Source organism: Poecilia formosa, unplaced genomic scaffold (genome assembly GCF_000485575.1).
Source record: "Poecilia formosa unplaced genomic scaffold, Poecilia_formosa-5.1.2 Scaffold333, whole genome shotgun sequence".
Classification (NCBI taxonomy): Eukaryota; Metazoa; Chordata; class Actinopteri; order Cyprinodontiformes; family Poeciliidae; genus Poecilia; species Poecilia formosa.
The window spans coordinates 137596-162106 of record NW_006800272.1 but is presented as its reverse complement, the minus strand read 5'-3'; the positions used below and the strand labels follow the sequence as shown (position 1 = coordinate 162106).

The 24511-nt window shown below is 40.6% G+C and overlaps 1 protein-coding gene across 2 annotated transcripts in view; it reads left to right on the top strand.

The window, feature by feature from the left end:
- The window catches only part of LOC103152898 (carbonic anhydrase-related protein 10), a 277583-nt gene extending 255430 nt beyond the window's left edge, over positions 1 to 22153 (top strand). For both annotated transcript variants that reach the window (XM_007573556.2, XM_007573555.2), the window contains exons 5-9: positions 3204 to 3299; positions 12305 to 12377; positions 17605 to 17759; positions 17922 to 18096; positions 21120 to 22153. In XM_007573556.2, coding sequence (XP_007573618.1) covers positions 3204 to 3299; positions 12305 to 12377; positions 17605 to 17759; positions 17922 to 18096; positions 21120 to 21142 — 522 coding nt within the window. In that variant the 3' untranslated portion in view covers positions 21143 to 22153. The remainder of the gene's footprint in view (positions 1 to 3203; positions 3300 to 12304; positions 12378 to 17604; positions 17760 to 17921; positions 18097 to 21119) is intronic.
- Positions 22154 to 24511: the final 2358 nt, after the last annotated feature.

Below are 24511 nucleotides of genomic sequence, written 5' to 3'. Positions count from 1 at the left end.
ATTTTGCTTACCTCTTCCAATCAAAAGAAAATGCTACATAAAGTGTTGTTTTCTACATTCCTACATCCATATTCAAGTCTTTCCAAGAGAACACGGTGATCCGATGCATCAAATGCAGCACTGAGATCTAACAGGACAAGTGCAGAGCCCAGTCCATTATCTGAGACCATGAGAATGTCATTAGTGACTTTTGCCAGAGCTTCTTCAATCCTACGATGGGCTCTGAACTCCTCAAGCGGGTTATTACCGGGTGATTGCATAGTAAATGCTGGCAGAATAGGAAAAGGTTTTTCCGAGAATTCTAGGTAGGAAAGGAATATTAGATATGGTCTGTGATTTATAAAAGCATCTTCAGAGATGATGTCTTAAGTAGATCTTATTGAAGTTGTCTTTATCCAGTTTTTATTTACAGTTCAATGCACAGTAGCGCTTTTCTATTTATATGTATTCTATGTTTTTGAACCACACATACAGCCATTGGTTTAGGGCTTAAAATATTCTCAGATTCCAACAGGCAGTGGTCTTTTCGTCTGTCTTCATATCTCCTCTCTCAATTCTTTATCGATTTCCTCTCTTTCTCTCCTCTATTGATTATCGATTCTTCCTCTCTATTGGATCTATCTAGCGCTTGGAGAAATGTTTGCACAGTGCCTGGCCAGCTCTCCATCGCTGTTTGGATGTCTCTTTATTGATGATTCAGCTTTAAAATAATGTTTTTTCTTTGCTGCTCTACATACTCAAACGTGGAAGAAAAAAAAATTAAACTAGCAAGTTTTGTTATCCTGCCTCTCAAACGAAGCCCTTTACTTTAAGTGCCTTGTTTTGCTAATGGCTGTTGTTCCAGCAGCACGCTGGGCTGCACTCAGCTTTCTCCCAGACGATGGTCTGAACCAAAGATGAGTCTCACTTGACCCGGTTTTAGTCAATATTCTCTGTATTCCAGAGATCATAGGATTTGAATTAACGTGGGATTTGGTCCAGATTGGAGTCTGAACTTTGAGAGTTGCTGATCTGAAGCTTTTCGCCACCAAAGCGAGCCACAAATTCGCTGGTAACCGCCGCACGCGAGAGCCAAAGGGGCCCAGTAGTTTTCCCAATCAGCAGTTAAAAGCGGAATCGGGTTTCCAAGTGTGTTTGCAGCAGAGAGCGAGCCGGCACGTCCAAGAAATTACATCTGGGTGTAAAATATTCCCTCCTGGTTTTTTTTCTGTGAAAGCTCTTTTTCTATCTATTTTTAATTTAGGGTAATTTTTTGTTCAAAAAAACCAAAAAGAACCTTTGCATTTAGCATGTGTTGTTCTGTTTTTTGGGGGTTGTTTTTGGGTTTTTTTGTTTGTTTTTGCCTGTTGTACTAAAATAGCAGTAAACAGACTGGGGTGCATAAGAAAACATGACTCATCGATCTGTAATGTAAAGTCATTCATTATGTATTTTTTTTTGTTTTTTTTTTTTTGTTGGTTATATTTCGAAAAATTACCAAATATAATCTTGTGCTCCCTTTTCGAATTTGGTTTTCTTTTGTTGACGCATCTTCTTACCAAACGGTAAAAACAGGAAGAAATGGCTCCACGTTTTCCATTTAATTACGTTGAACATAATAATGTTTACCCCATGTTAGTTTTTAGTTTTTTTTTTTTTTTTAAATGGGACAGTTGGCATAAAAAATTCACACCAGATGTCTGGAGTAACTCGTGTGTAAATTTCCTCTTTAACATTGTGCTTTTATGTTGATGTGTCCAGCCCTTTTAACCAAATCTGCAATGACATCCAAAACGTTCAGCTTTTGCCTCATCTGCCCTGACTATGTTCTTTTTTTTTTCTCTCTCTTCAGCATTAACTCTTATTTTCTTGAAGAGTAAAAACAACATTGTCTTTGTCTTTGCCAGGTGTTTCAAAATCTTAGTGCTCTTTTGTTCTTGGACAAACCTTTTATGATTCTTTTGACTTTTCTGTCACAAATCCTTCCCGTCTTTGCTTTGAAGCTGAATTACATCCTTTTCCGCTTCTTGCAGTTCTCGGCGACATGCTTTGCAACAACGAGATCCTTGTTTTTATGGGGGGTTTTTTAAGAAAAGGTCTATTTGTTTGTACCAATTATGTCACTCGTACCATACTGATTTGCAACCGGAATGCTTTCGAACTACAACTATTGTATCTGTTTTTATGGCTTTTTGTGCCTTTTTGCACATCCTTTTCTTCTGTTTAATTCTCATTAACTTACATTTTAAGATTTTAGTCATAACTGTTTTTCTGGACTAATTTTTTGCTCCTATTGCACCAAAATGTCCCCTTTCTGTGACAATAAAGAATATTTTTGACAAATTCTTGCTTTGATTTCTTTGTTCGAAAAATATCTTACTACATAAGTTTGACCCCCAAAAAAGGTACAACGTCCAGAACTTGCACAGGTTCAGTAAGCAGCCTCAAGGTTGGCGAGTTATGTCAGTGGAGGGACGCTCAATTCATTTATATCTCATTTATATTTCTGCCCCCTCATTTTGCAAATAAAAGTTTGACAAGCGCATAAAAGTCCTGTCTGAAACACACATTAATGATCAATCGTGCCTATTCCAGATGGATTCCTTTTCACTGGCTCAGAGCTGCTCATTAATGCCCTCTTTGTTAGGACAGACTTTAAAAGCACGGATTTCTTTCTCAGAGCTTTCCCACATTTACGAGGTGGAAATTGAGCCGCAGCGCCCATGCCCCACGTCCTCATCATTAAAAAAGCCGGAACATTGAACAGCTGGGAGACGGCGAAGCATCTGCTTCAGAGAAACATTAACCGTGTCCTGCAAATTTAGGCCCACCCGCTCCCGACTCGGTGAGCCCGGCCTCGGATCAGGCGTCGACGGCGCTCTACCCCCTCCCCCGTTCCCGTCCCTCGATTTTGGTGCCGTTCACGTTCGAAACGGAGGATCACAATGTTCCGAACATCAGCGCCTTCCATTTACAATCTGAGAAATCCCAGGAGGATTTGATCCCTCCCTGATTTTTTTTCCCCTCCTTCACTCATCATCGTGAAAAGTGTACTGCGGAGCTCTGATAGCAGGCGAGTGTCGAATGTTTGGTTCCAGGGTTTCCATTTGCTCTGTGCCGTTCGCACGGAAGGAAGTTCATAATCTTTTGGTTCGCAATCTAAAAGTTTCAAGCCGATGACTTTCTTCTTGAGTAACTCTGTCAATGTCCTCTGTATTTTCCAGGTTCAACTGATTCACTACAATCATGAGCTGTATACGAATTACACGGAAGCGGCGAAAAGCCCCAATGGACTGGTCATAGTGTCCATATTCATGAAGGTAAGTCAGATAAGGTAAAGATAAGCCTTTGATGATGTCCGCCTACCGAGGATTTATTCATTGAAAGGGAAATGAACTTTGTCTGGACTCGGCGAACCTCAGCCGAGGCTCCCAAGACATTTTGTACAGAGTTACTTCTTAGAAATTTAGCAGAATTGATTCGGACATAAGTTTTCTACAGTTAAGGGATTTTGAGGAAGCGGTAGCTGCACAAGAAACCGTGACCTGATTTTATCTGCTGTTTAATCATGACAAGACGGTTTAAAATGGAATATCCAGTCCAAAAGAAGAAAAATAAAAAGAGAGAGAAAGAGAACTGGCTTAAAGGACCAGTCTTTATAAGACAGACATATTTTCTCATGGACAAACATTCTTATTTTGTGTGTGGATATCTTGAGAACATTTTCAGCTTTACTAGTGTCAATAAATGAAATTGCTTTGCCAAATAATAAAAGAAATCAGCGGTTAATCTGTTTACTGCAGCCAGAACGACGGCTCAGAATCAGGTCAACACCATATGCAAGAAAATGCTCATTAAAGTATACGTTTGATATTCCCTTTGCTATAAACCAAATTGCTGAGAAGTAGAGGAAGATTTCATTTACCCAATGCAAAAAGAAGTTTTAATATTTGTTGGGAATTTAATGCTCTACAGACGGATGGATGGAGCTCGACTCGTTCTAACTCCAGACTCTTGAGCACAACTGAATATAAGCCACACTCACCGACTTTGAAAAGAAAATATAATTGTATGTACAGCTTTAAGAGACCACTTAAGATTATCAATTTATCTGATTTTACACTTTATAGGTTTATGTTTGAGTAAAATTAACATTGTTCTTTTAGTCTATGAACTACTGATGACATGTCTCTGAAATTCCAAGCAAAAATTTAGTATTTATTTGCAGAAAATGAGTAATGGTCAAATTAACAATAGACATGCAGTGCTTTCAGACCTCAATACTGCAAAGAAAACAAGTTAATGTTCATTTAGAAACAAAAATACTGATGTTTTAACTCAGGAAGAGTTCAGAAATCAATATTTGGTGGAATAACCAGGAGGTTTTCAATGGGGTTCAGTGAAGTGGGCTCTTCATTTTTTCCAGAGCTGAATATGGGCCACAGGTCTCCACATTTAACATGAGATTTTTTTTTTTTCTTTCACTTTGGAAAAATAATTTACGGTTCATATTTTATTTAAACAGTGTTTGTATCATTGTTTCTTGAAAAAAGAAGGAAAAGTCATCGATCGCTATCTCCATCTTCCTAAACCCACTGAAGTCGTCGTCTTCAGTGTCGGATCGAACGGACTCGCTCACACTTCCTCAGTCCGTCTTTTGTTGTCGCTCTCAGTGTCACTTTCGTTCTGATTTGCTCTCGGGGTTGGTGTGCCGTCCTCTTCATCACGAGCCCAGCCTGTCAAACCCTGTTGCTAAAGCGCCGTACATTAGCCACATCGCAGAGTTCAAAGTGTGTGAAAAAGGAAGCGGCTTGCAATCCAGAAATTACAGCGTACGCCAGTCTGCGTTTCTACAAGCAGGAACGACACACACACATGCACGCACACACACACACACACACACAGATTCAGGCAGAACTTGCTACAGCTTGTGACGCTAAAAACGGCCGACTGCGTTAACAAATAGAGACACAAGAAATGTTTACAGATTGAGCCGTAAGTAGCGACTGTGACCACAGTTCCATGCGGACGCTGATCCAAATGATCTACGATATTAAAGCAAACAGAAAGACCAGAAGCAGTATTTCTGTATCCGTCTCTGCTTTCAGTGGTAGAAACAAAAGTACTTATTTTAAGCACGCAGTTCAGTACTGCAGGAGATTTAGAGGTAGGAAAAGAGTCACACGTGAATGTCAGCTTAAGTTCAACCTGAACTTTCAAGAGATTGGTGAATTGTCCACCGTGTTACTCGACAAATGTTCATTGACTGAGAAAGACTTTATAATCTAGTGGTTTAATCTGAAATCTGTCCAGTTATGACCGTATTAAAGATAATTTATTTGCAATATTTCCACAAACTCAGTTTAACGCATCATGATATGAAAAACATCACATTTACTGCTGCCCGTCTCCCTCCTAAATCCTCGACTCATCTGAATCAAGAACTCGCGACTCGCCAACAATTATCACTCTAATTACCCCGCCGAGCGAAGCGGCATGCTCTCTGGATCTGTGTCGGTGCTGAGCAGCGCTATTAGGCTGATGGCAGCGCTCGGTTGTCCCTTTGTTGTTTCTGAGAAGTCTCCATCTCGATTGAAGGGCCGGGAGATCAAAGAGGCAGCCGATGCCCTTTTGCCGCTCTGCACACTGAAGCTGAAAGTTCAGCTCCCGGCAGCTAATGAGCTCCCCAATGTCAATGGGCCCATCACCGAGTCCTGAGAGGACGGAGGGAACGGTGACCTCGGTCGGCACCTCCTTGACTCGGCTCCTTCATCACCAGAGCGAGGGGGTGCTGCAGGTGTGATGGCCTCTGGAAAAAATGCTGGAAAAGTTGCTGCACCGCTCGGTTGCTGGGAAAGAGCATGAACATTTTATTGGTTGTGTTATTGTAACGGGGGGGGGAGCCTTTCCTAAATTAAATAATTTCAATGAAAACATACTTTTCTTACAAGATATAATTCTAGAAAGACTATTGGCTTTCGTTGCATTATGGTCTCATCTGATTATTTACCCACATTTTCACAGTAAAACCTGAAAAATGGCTTTGACAAGTGTAGTCTTGTGCAGCGAGCTTTCAAGAAGCACTCAGTTGTGGCCGGTTTATGGTAAAACGACGGTCCTTCTTGTCCCCAGTTGTAACCACATTGGTGCTCACTGGAACCTTTCATCTGTAGCCAATGCTATCAACAGGTTTTAGACTTGCCAACAAGAGTTAATGTCTTTAAATGACATTAAGAAGCTGATACTTATCTACACATACAGGGAGCATAATATCCGTCCCAACACTCACAGATTGCAGCTGGTTTCTCAAATTCCCATGGCTTTTTGCTTTTTTCTTTTCTTCACGTGTTCAGTTATTTCCGCCCCCCACCCCCAAGTCATTACATTTGTTTTTCATGTGTTGCTTAGGTTGTTGCCAACATCTGGTGTGGATTTTAATGCCAACGGCACCAATAGCAATGCATTTCCTAGAAGATATAAAAAGACATGAATGTGTTTAGTGCTTGTTTTCCATTCTATGTTCATACAATAAAGGTGCTATGCAAACGCAGAAGGGTCATACAGCCAGAGTCATTCATCAGGATTTTATGATTTCTTACTTAATTCATGCCATAGTTCTGGAATCCTCACAGCATTCAGCAGCAATAAAGTACAAAGTCAAAATAAGGTTTAATTGACCATTGATAAGAGGAGGTGCAAAGTTCAACAAAACACCTACACTATGTCTTACTTTGCTTTGTTTTATTTATCATATGTATAAAAAAAAATGACCAAGTAAAAACACAAGCTAAATGTGAGCTTTTTTTTTTTTCTTTTTTTTCTTAAAAATTAAAAACTACAATCTCTCTACATTTGTGGATTGATGCATTGCATTGTTGGAAAATAAAGTAGTGTCACATCTGCTTAACTCAGAGCTCCAGCAGCTGTGGACTAAAGGTGTGCAGGGCCATCAGTCAGAAAGGACAAAGTAGCTGTAGCATAAATGTGCTGCTGCTTCTTCTATCCCTCATTAAAACCGGAGTGCCGCTGCCGTCTGTATGTTTAGAATATCTGCTGACATTTAAATAAGCCCATGTGGAAGCACGGCTCTGCATAAACATGATGCAGGAAGCATTAGGGGGCTCTCACTCAACAAAGGACCAAAAATCCAACAATGCAAATTGAATGTTTAAATTTAAATGTCTGTCCCCAGAGTTCAGCCGTGCTTGTTCTTTTAAGAGAAAAAAAAAAAAAAAAAACACATCCGCGTTAAATAATCTAGATGAGCCACCGGTGTACCGCTGTAAATACCCATTCCACATCTAATAGGAAAACAGTTTAGTTCTCCTAACAGACAGGAAGCGACGCTAAGCTTTTCTCTGAGACGTTTAGGAGCAAAGAATACGTGCAGCACGAAAGACTCTGGGCGTTTTTATGTAAAGTTTAAAAATGTTCGCCTTGTGAGTCCGTGGGGCTTCTCTGAAAACTCGGCTCGTCTTCCACGTTGGCGTTTCCAAAACGCCCCGAGGCGTTATTGTTGTTCTGAGCGGCTGTGTTTCTCTCTGCGTCGGCCCCGTAATGCACCGGTGACCCGTCCTGGGGCAGGCCCCACCTCTTGGCTGCGGACCACCTGAGACGGCCACCGGCCTCCTCGTGACCCGTGAAGCAGAATTAAACTTGCATAGAAGACGGATGGATATCGTAACCCAGAAGAGTCCCAGCGCACCTTTCCTCCCCCCATCTGAGCTCGGGATTAGTTTCAGATCAGAACTTCTCAAACACAGAGGAACATCGAATGGTTTTGTTCTTTGCTACAACAACACATTTGGAAAATTGACTGAGTGGATTCTCGCCTCTGGCATGCTTCTTCTTCTTCTTCTTCTTCTAAGGCAGCACTAATTGCCTCTCTGTTTAAAATATTCACATCCGACCGAAATTAACAGTAATGGATGAAATCAGAGCCACATGACGCTAAACGCGTCGTGGTTTATTAAAGCGGCGCGCACGCACCAGATACTTCCATGCAGCAAAAAAAAACAAAAAAACAATCCTTCCGAAAACGGGCATTGAATAAAACGCAGTCTTGTCCCACACGAAAAAAAAAAAACAGTTATGTCATATGCTGCCCCCCCCCAACCTGACACCCACTGCTAAAAATCTGATACTCTTCTTTTTTTTTCTTTTTTCGCCCCAAAGTGTTGCTTCACTCCCACCGTCTTAAAGCATGTGTCACCCACTTACTTCCTTCACACAGTAGTTAGGTGGTAATTAGACAAATGGAGGATCGTTTTTCTCACTTTTCCAATGAATCATTCCGTTTCTTTTTCTTTTTTTCTTTTTTTTTGGCATTTTCACATTTTCGGTTTCATCCCTGTGAGTCAGCGTGCCAGGACGGACGCCTATTCTTTTTCAGTTTTGAGGCACCACTTAGGATGACTGAGGATTGCCTCACAATGCGAAGCAGGAAACCAGAACAGTCCTTTTTGCAGAAGTATTCATGCTGCTGAGAGGCTTTCGTATTTTGTTGTGTAACAACTACAATTTTTTATTTTTTTTATTTTATGAAACAGACCAATATAAATTGGTGTGATCTTGACACGGGAGCATAATGATACCTGGTTTTCAAATGGAGGCACGCATTTGTTTTAAGTCCCCATCACTCAGATAAAGATTAGGGTTCGACTGACGCTGTAGGACAGTGAAGTTGGTCAGAGTTGTTGGGGGAAATGCATGGAGCTAAAACAAAATCAACCCCAGAAGGGGAATATGGAAAAAAAAAAGAACTGAGAAGTTTGCCTTCCAGCAGGAAAGGGCTGCAAAGAATGGATTAGATTAAAACATGTCTGTATGTTACGGTGGCCAGTTGAAAGAAATCTTAGTAAATTGAAAACCTGTTGCAAGACTTCAGTTAATGTTCTCTCTGTCCAATCTGACCGAGCTTCAGCTGTTTTACAAAAGAACAATGGGCAATTCTGTGTCCCGTTTTCTTTCCATTTCAGAATCACATTGACAGAAGGTGGTTCTGTCACAGGGCTCAGCAATCTGTCATTTTTACCCTCCGTCCCACTAAATAAGTTCCTTAGAGTCGCAAGCGTGACATGACCGCTTGGGGGGGAAAAAAAGATGCATGTCATTTTTTTCAAGAATCATCAAATTATTTCTGTTGTTCTTTTAGATTACTTTAAAGTAGCAAAAAAAGTTGTGAAAAAAAGAGGCTGGATACATTGTCTTCAATGGGATGTCGGATGTTGACATTTGTAGAAAAATATAAATCTACAAAAAAAAAAGGTAGATAAAAGCTCATATATGCCAAACTAATGACAAGAAAAATAAATGCAAATCTTTACATCTATTTGCTGAAACTTGCATTTATTTATTGGTTATTTATCATTTGGAAAATTAATTAGCCAAAGTCAAGATTTTCCTTTTTGATCTTAAAACAGAGCATTAGTTTATGGGGTAGGAGTTCATAAGTTGTTGTTTTTTTTACTTATTCCTTCTCCTTTTCAAACATGTTGAGATTATTGTGGTAAAAAAAATGCATCTCTTGTATTCCTTGTTTATGTGTGTTATTTATAAATTCAAAATAAATAAATAAATAAATAAATAATAAATTTGCAGCCAAAGTCTTCAAGAGCCACTGTGGAAGGTCCAAGGTGCCACTTGCGGCTCCGGAGCCGCAGGTTGCAAACCCCTGCCTCCATCGCACGACGTCCTGCTCAACAGATGACAAATGTAATTTGACATGAAAAAAATCTCCAAGGCGCCGTGAACAATCTGTCCAAGTGTTTTTGTTTCCATTACGAACCATGCAAACCATCCTAATCCATCACAGATCGTCTTAAGCCAGAGCGACGTTCGGTCGTATGTTTTACAGTCTGCACTAATACTCAGACCTATAGTGAAGACATTTCCTGCTGAGGAATGAAAGGATCCCCTCGGGTAGCTCCTAGAAAAAAAAAAGATAAAAAATGAGGGAGATGGGTTGGGGTGCGGGGGGAGGGGGAGAGCAGGAAAATCCACAGAGCAGCATGAGGGGCTGTTAAGCCATAATGCCCGCCTGAAGATGGGAAAGGGCAGCGACTGAGTAATTATAGTGCGAGGAAAAGAGGTGGATGACGGGCACATCTCTTTTTAATCACTCCGCCGAAAGACACCTCGGCCGTTAGAGCTGCTAAGTCCACAGAGCTGATGGAGACGGGGGGGATGGGGGGGGCAAAGGAAGAAAGAAGGAAGCACATAGCCTGGAGGAGGGCAGGAAGCACAATCCCATGATGGTCATATGCATGCACCTCCACGTAAATGAGGGCCATCCAGTACGCAGGACTACTCACTAAATAGGATTTTATGTTCCCTGGCCTTTTACAGGGATTTTGGTTATTTCCACACCCTGTGCATTATGTAAGACTTACAGATTTAATTTGAAATGTTTAACTTGGTTGAGGAAGGAGAGAAACCGTCTAAGCTGGATGGATGTGCGCTGAAAAAGCAGCAGTCTGTGTTCAACACTCTGATTTCTGATGCAGATGCCGAGGGCAGTATTTAAAAGTGGAGCGTTCTTTATCTATTAGCTAGGTATCGAGCAAGTTTTCTACTGCTTATATGTTTGTACGCTCAATGCAGAGTTGGAGCTTCACCCGCAACCCGTCGATACAAAGGCAATCATTGATAATCTTCTGGAAGTTCTGTTGAGAGGTTTTTAAACCAATTTGTCAATACTGAAAGTCGATAACTCGCTTACCGTTGTTATTTTTGAAAAAAATGTGAATTTGTTGTTCTTGGATGCTACAGCTAAAGTCAATTTAAAGTGAGGACATTTTAAAGAGTAGCATTTTTGTTCACAGTCTTTCTAAACCTTGGATTTTTACTTATAGTTGAGCCCAAAAATATTCATAATCCTTGACGAGTTATATTCAAAACAAGTTTAATTCAACCAAGAAGTTGGTTTTTGACAGAGAATGAGATGAGCATTTCTCAAAACGTAATATGCTGTAAAATATGTGTCTTTTTCTAAATTGTATTTTAATATATGTAACTATTTGAGTTGTAATTGTTGTTTCATAGATTTTGTTAGTGTTTCATAGTTTGTGTTCGGTTCAAAACCGACAATTTGTGGACCTTTCATGGAATGGACTATATATCCCATGATGCTTTAGAAGTTAGAAGAAGAAGAAAACATGGAAAATTACAGGTGGGAAAACATAAATCCGCCAGAGGTATAAATAATTCCGAGCTTATCTATTTAATCAACCCAGTCAAAATGGTTTTCAACGTCAAAGTGTTCGTAAGCTGCATTGATAAATCATGTCAAAGCCACCATTTTTTATTTTATTCACACTTTTGGGGTTAATAACTATCGATAATTCTTGAACTCTAATCAGTTCCAGCATCCTTTAAGTGAAATATGTTCCCATGACTATGTACTTATGCTAATTCATTAATAAAATGTTATTTTCTTAATGTTTAGTTGAATTAAGGTATATTTTACCTGTGTGAAACCAGCTCTAGCGCCACAATTACTGACGATGTAAATAAGAACTTGTGCTAAGCAGTATAGACTTGGAACCAATTTGGTGTGACTATTACAATAAGTTATTGACCATCACTGTGGGTTCAAGCCTATTGGAGGCTCACTGGTACATTTATGCATTTCGGTGACTGTTGTTGCAATATATAATCAAAGAGCATTGTTTGGCTGCTGTTTTCTTACCAGATTCCTGTTGTTTCAAATGCTTCAAATGCAGGAATAAAGCGTCTTTGGTTGTCTTTCCCGAAAGTTGCGGGCAAAACGTCCTTTGTAGGTAGAGGACGGGTGTTTTGTTGCTTCAAAAGGAAACATTAAATCAAGCCGAGTCACATTCAACAACCCTCTTTTTTTTACTTTCATCTCTGATAAAATTAAACTCGTTTTGATCTATAATAGAATTATGCCAGGATGAAGGAAAAAAAAAAAAAAAAGACGCGTTGCATTTCCTATTCACAAAGATGCATTGTGTTCTTGGTCCAAAGCAGTGTGTGTCTATAAGATCTTTCTTTTCTTTTTTTTTCCTGTTTTCTTGAAACCAGTGGGAGCTTTTGTTTTTCCTCCAAAAAGACAGAACAGCAGTAGAAAATTGTGTAAGGGCGTCTGACTGAGAAAAATACATGAGTGGGCTTCAGCATTTCACGGCCATTAAAGATAAGATTTGAAAAAAGAAGATTGGCTCTATACTTAAGAGCGCCGTCCCGAGTAGATTAAGTACTGAGTGGGTCCGGGTTAATTTTAGATGTGCTCGATTCAATATTTGACCAACGTTAACCTCGGCCTTTTCTTCCCATGTTCTCTCCCCGCTTCTCTTTCATCCAGATCGCTGAGACGTCAAACTCTTTCCTGAATCGCATGCTGAACAGAGACACCATCACAAGAATAACATATAAAAGTAAGTGCCTGCGCAGTCGTCTACATGACGGAGCATCTCCACCGATTAGATTCTAACTTTAAATGTTTCGCTAAGCCGTACAGTAGCTGCTGCTGCTGCGTCATTTTGAAGGCAGCTGGTTTTTGATTCTCAGCAGGAGCGAACAAAAAGCACCTTGTTCCTTTTAGTCTGCAGCACTTCACTGAAATGAAAAAAAAATGACTGTTGCTAAGTATGCTAAGATAATTAACCCCCCACCCAAAACAATGTGGCAATTTATAGTAATATGAAAAAGTATTTGCCCATTTACAGATTCCATCTCTTTTTGTCATTTTTGTCGAGTGTTTCAGCGTGGAGCTTACATGTTCCCTTTATCTTCTGTGCACCTTACTAAAAATATGCATATTAAGTTAATTAGTCTCTCTAGATGGCAGCTATATTTTCATGCATGGTTCAGATCCATATCAGTTCATTAGGCTTCAGAGTCTCTTTCTGTAGAACCGTAACAAATTGTCTGGCCTGTCCAGTACAGAGACGGCTCTGCTCCGGGGCAGACCTGCGCTTTAATAACCCAAAGCAGAACTCCACAACGTCCGGTCTCTGAACGCACGCCTTACCGATCCCTCATGAAACGCCCAGCTATCAGAAAACCCCACCACAGAGAGCGCCTGCACTGCTACGGCCGTCCTTTAAACGGCGTTTCAGGTTTGACATTTTGAGCTCCGTAGGAAGAAAAAAATTCATGGATGTAAGAGCCACTTAACCTCTGCAATACTCGACGTAAGTGAATGTTTAAGAGCCATGAATTAAAAATATTACTCTGAATGAACTTTACCCCCTTCCATCTTCAACTGCTAAACATCGTTTCTACATTGGAATGAATGAATGAATGAATGAATGAATGAATGAATGTCAGAGGAATCTTAGCTCACAATTATGTCTTTATTTTCTTTTCCTCTTTGAAGACAGAAACAATATATTACCCAAAGCACTTGCTTGAGTGACGCTGTATTTTCAATCCAAAATTTTTTATTAGGTGTAGTCCAACTCTTTGCTGCTGTAGCAGCTTTAAATCTTGTGGGAAGTCTTTCTAGGAGTGTTAATATTTTTGCTTCTATGCAATTTTAACCACTAGCTGATTTTCTGACGTCAGACACTGACGTTGAACCTTAAGCTCTTGGCTCCAAATCTATTCCACATTTGTTCAGTTAGGTAAACTCCATGTGTAGTAAACTTGTTCATCTATGTTTTATAGACGATACCAGTCCTAAAAGTCTTCAAACAAGTTTTGGGAGCATTAAATTGTCCAAAATTTTTGGTGTGCAGAAGCATTAAGAGAAATCCCAACTCCTGGCAAACAGCCTCCTGAACTCTCTGCACATTCTGCGCCTCTGCTGACCTCACTGTGACTTCACTCGGCCTCCACTTCGAGGCGGAGTTGCCGTTTGGTGCTACAGTTGGGATGACATTTTAAAGCCCCCCCCCCCCGCCTGGGGGACCTTATCAGATACATGGTCTCGTATTACAGTACGACCCATTCTTCTGTCTGAATGTCGAGATGGTCGATTTCTACTCCTCTGATGCCTGGAAATCGAGCTTATTGCCAGGCCTGTCACAATAACACATTGTTGCTGGACGATAAATTGTCCCAGAGGTTATTGCGATAAACGATAATATTGTTCTTTTGAGACCATTTTCCAGTAATATAAGGGTAATGGCACAATAACGCAAAAACACAGCCTCACAGATCCACCAGCTTCAGATTTTAAGAAACATTTAACGCAGGAACTGAAGGACATTTTAAATATCCAAAATAAAAAAATAATAGAAACAGTAAATAGAATTAATTATAAAGTCGTCGATAACAAAATTAGCTAAGACCAAAACACCAGCCTGAAAACTTTTGTCATCCAGATTTTGGTAGACGGAGGGAAAGAAGAAAAACGATAAATCATGCAATATTGAATTTGTTTAATTAATCACGTGATAAACTGATTTATTGCTTATTGCGACATTTCTACTTATTGCATGTCATAACAGTCAAGAGGCTTCGTTGCAGGACCGGGGATACTTCCTGTCCGAAGCATCACCATCCACAGCGAGTTACGTCAGCATTTATTTCCCCTGCGGGATAAATAAAGTATATTGAACCGAGCCGATTATAACGTGCGACACTCCACAGATGCGGCATGTAAATAATCTGGTGCCAATTTGTCTCGGTTGCTTTTACTGCAAGACGTCGGTATGTTCAGGCACTCGCTTTGAGAGTCGCCAAGTTTGAGAAAAATGTAACTTTCGCTCCTGGTGTGATTGGACAGTCAGTGCATTGCTGTTCAGGATCTTTTGGAAGAACCATTATTTTGATGGAAGATTTAGACGTTGAGATACCTGCCGGGGGAGGAAAAAAAAAAATACTCCTGATAGCTGGAGGGGGCTTTTGGCTGCGGCAGAAGTCAACGGCTGTTCTCCAGAGATCTCTCACTCCATCCCACTGCAGAGACTGCCTGAGGCCAACTTAAAAGAAAAGACAAATAATTGGATTAATGGGTTGGAGGTGAGTGGCAGATTACACGTGCTGACCCCTGGTGGTTTGGAGGAGTCCCAGAGGGATTTGGGTGCAGCTGGAGGGTGTTGTGCTGCGAGAGGAAAATTTTTTCTGTCCAAACGACAGGAGCTGCAGAGGATTCTGACAGCTGTCCAAAAACTCAGTCTGATACAGCGCCTCACACACGCTGACTCACACACACACACGCACACACACACACACACACACACAACACACCACCACCCACTCATGCTTCTGAGACCTGCAGCCAATGTTTCTCCCATCCCAAAGCATCATAATGCACATATGTGCACTGGTGAAAACAAAATGATGCATTCACACCATGCATGATTAAGAGAACAGAATTAAGATGTATTGCCCAAAAAAAAAACATTGCCTGCCTGGATTTCACAAAATGTCGTTCACCAAATACTGTTACCTTCCTAGAATAATGGCCTAAGTCATTGTTTGCAAAAAAAAAAATCTCTTGGCCAAAAAAAGACCTAGGTCATTATTTTAGGAAGTGACTGAACTCCTGCAGTAATGTTGAGAATCCTATTAGAACTAGAATAAGACTTAAAGATTTTGTGAAATGTTACAAAAAGTGAAAGTAAACCACAAACAAGTGCTTTTTTTTTTCTTTTGGTAGATTTGAAAGCATTGGCAAATTCAATTTTGCAGGTTGTACTCCTTGTGTTGGTATTTAATGCATAAATATTCTTAAGACGCGCTCAGACATGAAGGCCATTTGGGAAACAGGCAGCCAGAGGTTGCTTGCGGTCTGATGGGTTTAGATTTAGTTGAAGCCGAACTGCCGAAATCATTTCTCGCTGTCGTAGCTGCGTGACGAAAAACCGCGTCATTTTCCTGTCGGCCTCATGTCGTCAGCCCCTTGCAGTCACAACGCTGTTGGCAAACGTTTCTCCATGCAAAACTATTGTGTGATTGGTCTGAATATCTAGGTAGGACGAATCGTCGGGAAGCACAGATAGTTAGAACACCAGTTTTTTTTTTTTTTCAATCAGAGAGCAGATTTCGTGGAGCGGTTTTCTGAGGCCATGATCGCGCTATGAAACAGTATATGCCAAGAAAATACATAATACTGCCCCTTTAAAGAAATGATGATGGCTCAATGCAAAGGTTATATCTTTGCATTGAGCCAAGCTAGTTGAAATAGCTTTTATCACCTGATAAATAACTCCATCATTTAAAAACTGGTTTATGTAATCGTTCTAGTTACCTTTGTGATATTACGTTTCCATCAGTTGTCGCAAATAAAAGCACTTAGACCAGTCAAACATTTGAACATTTTTGTCTGAAATGTTTGTTTTTTGTATTGTAATTCCGTCCCACCGGCAGAATCTCAAACTAAACCTTAATGCCGTTTAATTAGTGCTCAAGTTTCCAGCAGTCCACCACGGTGACCCCATCACGGCAGGCTGTCCATTGTGTCATCCGAGGCTTCAGACTACGACGAGTTACTGGGAGCAATCTAGTGGAGTGTGAACACGGAGCAAGAGATGGTCTGTCCAATTAGCATTGTGACAGTGAAGACGGTTCAGATAAAACGGCTTTTTGAAGTGCAACACCAACAGCCTGCCACTCACCCGACTGCAGACGCCACGCAAAAGGCGAGGCGAGGAGAAATTAGCTCTGAAACACAAGCTGAAGGCGCGACGAGCAGCGAGGAGCGTGTACCCACCGAACCCCCTGCAGAATACCCCCGCTCAGGTCTCGGTGACAAGACTGGGGTGTGATGAAAGAGTCAAACTGCAGCGCATGTTGTGAAGGGTTCAAACCAACTGCAACGCTTGTCAACATGTCAGTGTCCAGGGTCATAAATATTTCACAACGCTACATTATTACGAGCCAAGAGATGTGCGGCTGGGGTTGTTTTCACATGGCGAGTCTCGGCGTTTGAAAGCGTGCAAAAACACGGAGGCCACGTACTTATTTTCACATTTTTGTGGATGGGGGGGGGGTGGAGGGGGGCTCCAACCTAATTCTGATTTATTTTATCTGAGTCTGGAGGTGTGCTGTGTATGTTCAGCCAACATGGCTAAGCAATCCTGACCAGAATTTTCTAACCCAACAAACAAACGATACGCTTAAGTTGACCCAGTAAGGAAAGCGACCAAATAAGCAATGGCAGTCATGTGAATGTGACATGATAAATTGTCATTAAAAAAAAAGCACAAGATGATTTATCAAACTATTTCATCTTACTAAAACTTGCTGCTGGAGGCGTTTTCTGGGACGTGTAAGCAGGCTTCAGTCTCATTCTGTCATCAGCGACTCCGTTTTAAACGCTTTTGTGCACAGAAACAATAACGTCCGCGTGACTGTGCTGTTGATTTTCCTCCAGGTTCTAAAATGTGGCGGAGAAAAAAAAAGAAAGAAAGGGATTTAAATATTGCATCGAGCGGTTAAAATCAGTCAACACAAATTAAGATTATATTAATGCTATTTGATCAAAAGATGAGCTGTGTGAGACAAAAAGAGGGAAATAGTTTGTGAATATGGAACGTATTTCTACTGGTGAGTCATTGTTTTAAAAAAAAAAACACTCAGGCAAATTGTATTTGTGTAACCTACAAATTTAAAGTTCAAACACACAACCGGAGCACAGTGGGTTCCGTTAAGACATGGTTGTTGTTGTTTTTTTTGTCTTTTTATCTTTTTCCTCTATCTCCTCCTCTGCAGATGATGCATATCTTCTGACCGGCCTCAACATAGAAGAGATCTACCCAGAAACGAATAGTTTTATCACCTACGAAGGATCGATGACTATCCCTCCATGCTTTGAAACGGCCACATGGATCCTGATGAACAAGCCGGTGTACCTCACACGCATGCAGGTGAGCCACAGCCGCCGTTCCAGGCTACAGGAAAATCTCACCTTACTAAACGATGCATCCAATTCTCGCCTCTTCCCCGGAAAGTAATGCCGCAAAGAGTTCGGTAACGCTTCCGTAAGCCTCTCACTCCGTCTCTGTGCCTTCCTCTGTCTTTCCACCTAGATGCACTCCTTGCGGCTGCTGAGCCAGAACCAGCCGTCTCAGATCTTTCTGAGCATGAGCGACAACGTTCGCCCCGTGCAGCCGCTGAACAACCGCTGCATCCGCACCAACATCAACTTCAGCATGCAGGGCAAGGACTGCCCTAACAACAGGGCTCAGAAGCTTCAGTACCGGGGTACAAACGCCACTTTTACTGGCTTTTGCTGCCACTTTCTCCTGAGAATAGTTGCTTTATTAGGACATGTCGACTAGTTTAGACAGGTTACTTATTGCCCCATTCCTCCTGACAGAGTTGACGTGAACGACTCTCGTTTGTAGGGCCCTTTGCTTCCAAACACCTTCTCACCACCGCTGACCTTTTATTTCATGAGACTGACATTGGGACCTTAATGTAACTACTCTAAAATGTTGACTTTGATGTCCTTAAAAAGCCACTTTGCAGCTTAATTGGCTACATGCTCAATGCTGTTTCCTATATGGAAGACCACGTTTTGCCCAAAGCGTCTCCAAGCTCAGGTCTTGATAAATGAATATGATGTTTTTTCCTCGTGATGCCTTCTATATTGTTACTACATACTTCATATTTAAGTGTTGGGATGTCGTTCCAAGGTGTGTAGCTTCTGCTTATTCTTCCAAACGTAACTATGGTGATCAAGACCAAACACTTAGATTTTTGTTTCATTAGACTTGAGGACCAAAAATGAAGGTCTTTGTCCTGGAATTAATTTTGAAATGTTAAACTTACTTCATAAATTGCTTTTGTGGTCTTCTATTTTGAGTAGAGTTTCTCTTTGGCTGATTTAGTAAATATCTCAATGATTTTTTTTTTTTTTTTTATCAGAACGTTTGGTTATGACTCAGTTGTGGCTTAAGACGGTCTCATCACTGCTCCTTATGACTCTGGACTCTGTAGTTCAGCTTCCAATCTCCTCTTCACTGTTTCTGGCCAAATATGAAGTTGCTGAATTGTCACTCCTGGAGCGTAAAATGTGTTTAAGGTGAGCTGTAGCCTCGGCGCCTTCTGCTCATTGTGGGGTTTACTGTACCGTGGCTCACCCAAAGCGTGACCATTTTTCTCTGTATCTCGTTCCCTCATTCTTCCTCTGTTCTGCACTGTTCACTCCAAAGAAAAAAAAAAAAAACTCTCCTTCTGAGCAACAGTTTGTGAGGGAGAAAGCGTGCGCCTAGGACGATGCCGTACAGGAAACGCAGCTAATGCATTACTAAGCTAACTGTTTTTGCAAGTGGAGCATTTTCAGGCTAAAATTGAGAACTGAAGTCTTTAGTTTTAGCTTGAATACATGAACAGGTTTTGGTAAGTTGAGGAAAATAAAAGGCAGGGAACAACGAGACCCACACCTCGGTCTGAGGAATGAACAACGGCACTAAGGTAGTAAATGGGAGATCAGAATGTTTCTGGACTGCTACTGACAAGACAAAGGGTTTCTGCTACATCTGGAAAAGTTTGAAATTTGATTTAATTGTTTTTCTGGACAGAATAAAAAAGAAAATAGGAATATCAGGGGAAAGAAATTGTTTGTTTTTTCCTCTCTTTCTGTGATTTCTCTTTTATCCCTCACTCCTTTATGTCCTTATTTTCTTTTCTTTGTGCTCTTACTCTTTCTATCCTCATGCCCTCCATTCCTTCCGTCTTTGCAATCCATGCATCCTACCTCTATTCTTTCTGTCTTAACTCTATTGTTTCCTTCCTTCTTCCGTTCCTCCCATCCTTTTTACGTACGCCTCACCGGGAAAATAAAGTGGACACGTTCCAGACACGGTTCAAAAGACCCATGTGCTTTGATCAGAATGTTAGCGGGGAAAACAAGCTGAAACACAGCCGCTTGGCTAAATCTGTTCGAAATGTAAAACAAAATCATAAAGACGATGAAAGAATCGGAAAAACTATCGCTTGAACGGATCAAAGATGAGCCAAAATGGCAAAGACTAAGCCAATGATCCACACACAAAGGTGATCAAAGCAGCTCCGCTGTTACCTGTGGGCACTGTAACAATTCAAACGCACCTAAATGTCAGGAAGAAGCCCGTGCAACGCCTCACGTTGAATAAAGCATGCATGTGGTGGCGCAGGTATGGCGCGATGGCTTCTTCTCTGTTTACACCAGATTACCTGAAAAGGTCAAGTTGCCTTATGCTGAAGTGGAAACACTCATGAACAAGTTCAGAACTTTAAACATGCCAGTAAGGGTGCAAGAGCCTGGTTGGAGGCCAGCAAGATTGTAAATGAATAAACCAACAGAAAGCACGTGGGATGAGGAAGTTGGTGCGACAAAGATATGAATCAGCTCTTAGTGCTAGTGGGAATACCATAAAATATCTAAGCGATTCACAAGTACCTTACTACTTAAAGCATTTTTCACTTCATACACTATATGTTGATTTTTCTACAGAAAAATATTAATGCAATACAGGCTCTTTGAACATTTTCACATGCCTTTCTCCTTTCGCTCCTAGACAACCAATAAAGACAAAACTTCTCTTTACGTTGTGATGTGGAGTAGATTAAAAACTGTTCTTGGGATTCCGAGCATCAGTTCCATTTTTTTAACACACTACTATTCGCTGCACACTTCACATGGTACTGATTTCAATAAAGCATCCGAGTTGGCCCGTGTTTATTGACTCACATCTGTATTGTGAGCAAGAGAGAAACCTGATGGGACAAAAAGGGCACGTCGACGTCACTTTACTGACAATGTAGTTAGTTAGTGAAGAGTTATTTTAGATGTATTTTAAGCATCTGATTATGTTGCAAAAACCCGCTCCCTTAAACAAACGTGCCAGTTCCCGTTTTAATAAGCCCGGTGCTTTTCACACCGCCGTTGCATTTCCACAAAGGCTGGCACTTGAAAAATAACAGTCCCCTCCTTAACTCCACCTCCAGCCCAGCAGTCAACACACACACACACACGCACACACACACATTTACATTCACTCCACTCACTCGGGCAACATCCCTCTGAAACAGAGCGCCGTGGCTAAAGATGAAATATGGCCGCCGCACAGAGGAGGAGGAGGAGGAGGTTGAGGGAGGCGAATAACGCCGCAAAACAGCTGTGCTGTGGAGCGTGGTGCCATACTTTTACAGCAATTTTTTTTTTTTTCTGTCTACATACAAATCATTATTCTTGCTGCTTTTTTTTGTTTGTTTGTTTTTTTTCTCCCCCTCTCTTGCAGTGAACGAGTGGTTGCTAAAGTAGGCGCCTCCCCTCTCTCCGCCCTTCCTACGGATGAGCGAGGACAAGAAACGAATGTCGGAGACGGAGAGCGGGAACAAGGCAGGTGGAGCGGGACGTCGGAATGTGGAATCGGTCTAAAGGCTTCATCTCATCTGAGAATCTTTCATGACGTTGTACAAAGAAAGAAACTGATCACTTTTCTTTTTTTTCCTTGAGCGAGAGAACTTGCGAATGAAAAGACTCTTCTTTTCATACATTGAGAACTGTTATAGCCCTCAAGCTAACACATCCTTCCTCCCCTCCTTAAACTGTATGACTACATCTATATGAACATTTTGATACGGATGATTTTTTTTTTCTGTTTTGGGAGGAGCAATCAAAATAGAAGACTCTTAAAGTTAAAAAAAAAAGAAAGAAAAAAGAAAATTTAAATGATTTGATAGCCTCCCAGCCAATAGGACAACCTCGGGACATTAAAGCCTTTGTACATAAAAAAAAAAAGATGCTGCCATCAGTGGTACCATCCAACGACAAACCCACCGGTCAACGCTAAGCAGTCAACGGGACTCGCACGAACATTTCATCACGGTCACCCGTACGGGGCATGTAATCAGCAGGAAGCTACAAAGACGACACAGCCTTACTTAAGTCATTTTTTATTTTTTATTTTTTTTTCCCAAAACTGAGTCATGCTACAGGAAACGAGCAATCCGGCGCGGAGCGTCCCGGGGCCTCGTGTTGTACATATTACTACTATTATCGATACCGGAGAAAAACGACAATGTAAAGAAAAAGTGACGAATTACAGAATAAAATCCAAAAAAAAAAAAAAAAAAAAAAGATATATAAAGAAGATTTGAAGTGGAAAAAAAAAAAAGATACAAAAGTTATGAATTTTAAACAGCTTGGCACACTTTGAATTCTCGAGCGGTTCTCGGTGGGAGCTGATGCCTTTTTTTTCTGTTGTTTACAATGGTCATACACTGTGTTTGAGTAATGTTATCGGCCCAATAAATGTGTCTAAAAAGTCCACTCTGGAGAACGCTTCAGTCTGTTAAAAAAACAAACCCTGATGTCCTTATATCTGTTCCTGTCTTTGTGCTGCTCAAAACACACGAAAAACCTAAGACAAATCTGGATTAAATATCGGGAAAACTTCACACATATACAAGTAATCTCTTCTCTTTTTTTTTCCACTGTAAAAGGGATTTATTTGCACCTGAACAAAAACTGTCATGTTTGTTTTGACATGTTCAAGACTTAATCTTCAAACCCCCCCCCCTCTGATATATGGCAGAAATCCAGGTGGATTCATCTTTTTCAGAACGTAAAGTCATGCTGAACGCCCCATTATGACACGTTAGGGTTTCTACAGACTTATTTAGCACGCTGGCAGTTTATTTAAAACTCCCCACGTTCAGAAAAGAGGAATAATTGATTTCAAATTCACTTCAGGCCTCTTTAAATCCCTGAGCTCTCTGGATCCCCACACGATGTTTGCTCCCAATTTAAAACTCCGGGGGGACTGTAAGGTTTTAACAAAGTAAGCTTCCATCAAAAGTCTGAGAAACAGACGTAATCATACGCAGCTCATATGATATTCCTGTGTGGGAGCAAATACCAAAATTCTTTTCCTTTTTTTATTACATTTTAAAGACTTTTTTTTTAAAGGGTATTTTCTTGCGTTTTTATTGGTTGTGCACATTGCATCAGTTTTATGTCATTATTAAGATGCGTCCTACACATCCGTATGTCGAAATGTGTTCAGGAAACAGACAGGCTGTCACAGGATGTTAGCACTGTTTGACATAAACATGTATTAAATGTGTTCGTATGTCAATATTCCGCCTTCGGAGACCCGACGGTGCGTCTGGAGCGGCACCACAGGGTTGTTGCAGAAAGTGCGGATGCGGTATTACGGTCTGGCTTTTTTTCTTCTTCTTCTTCTTCTTCTTCTTCTTCTTTTTAACCGTCACATGCACAGCTAGAGCTTATTAGACGCGTACAGTGGAGGCTCTGTCGGAGTTACAGTGACATGTCAGAGTCTTTCAGATCGCATCGGCGAGCATCAGGGGGTTTGGAGGAGGAAAGAGTCTCCACGCACCAAATGATACAGGTCTGGTCTGTGGCAACAATCGTCAGGGAGGAAGCTGGAGAGAACTTTTTTCTTTTTTTTTTTTGTCTGAAGATATAAAATGACACTATGTGGACAGTGGATCGCAGTGGCTCCATCAGCTGTTCAGAAACCTTGATTTTTCTCAATATTTTTGCTCCAATGTCTTAAAACTGATCTGCTGTTATGGAAAATTTCACACATACTGGCCTGTAACAACAACAACTGGAGAAAAGCTCCACACACAGAGGAAACATTCTGCAGAGAGATCTGGCTGTGGGAGTAAAACCTCAGACAACTGAAAATGACTAATGAGATTGCTACATTTCTATAGATATAACAACACAGCTGCTTTACCGTGTTTGGTTGCACTTTATTTGAACATAAGACTGATATAAGGTGTACATAAGACTGATATGACTGTCATGAACATGAAATAACAAATAGGAACATGGAGGAGTCTTTATGAATGTTTGACTGTTGTCAAGAAGTGGCATTCATTAAATAATGACACTTGTAATGTAAAGTTGAACTAAAAGTTGTTAAAAGTCTCAACTTTGCATTATTTGGTAAATAATGACACTTTTGAAGCAAAGTTGCATTAAAACTTGCATAAAAATTCCATTAAATGTTTCAACTTTACATTAAACATGTCATTATTCCCAAAATAATGACATGTTTAATGCCAAGTAATACTCAGAATTGTATTTAAAGTCCAATAAATGTCATTTTTGCATTAAGTGTCATTATTTACCGAATCATATTTCATGACAACACTCATAGACATTCATAAAGACTCCTTCATGTTCATTACAGGTGTTATATCACGTTTATGACAGCGTCATGTCAGTCTTATGCACACCCCTTCAAATAAAGTGCTACTTTGAGTTTTATTTATCCAGCTTGTCTCATGATGATGATGACTCGTGTAAAAATGAAGCCTATGTGAGTTAGATGAACTACAAAGCATTAATTCACGCCAACATTATTTATTCAAGATTGTTCAAACTGCAGCACAATGCTTCCTATGATGATGTCGATCATAAAATGTCTTTAAGGAAGACTGAGTTCATGTTGTGTCTCCATAATTGTGAAGGAAATTTACATGATTCCGTTTTTGATGATCAAACCACTGTGGTTTGATCATCTCCAGATTATTTGCAATTGTTTTAAAATTTGTTGCTAGGCTAAGCAGAAGAAACAACCACTATCCAAAGATTATTAATATGTACTACTTTTTTTCTTTTTCTTTTTGTCAACACACAGCTGACTGTTCA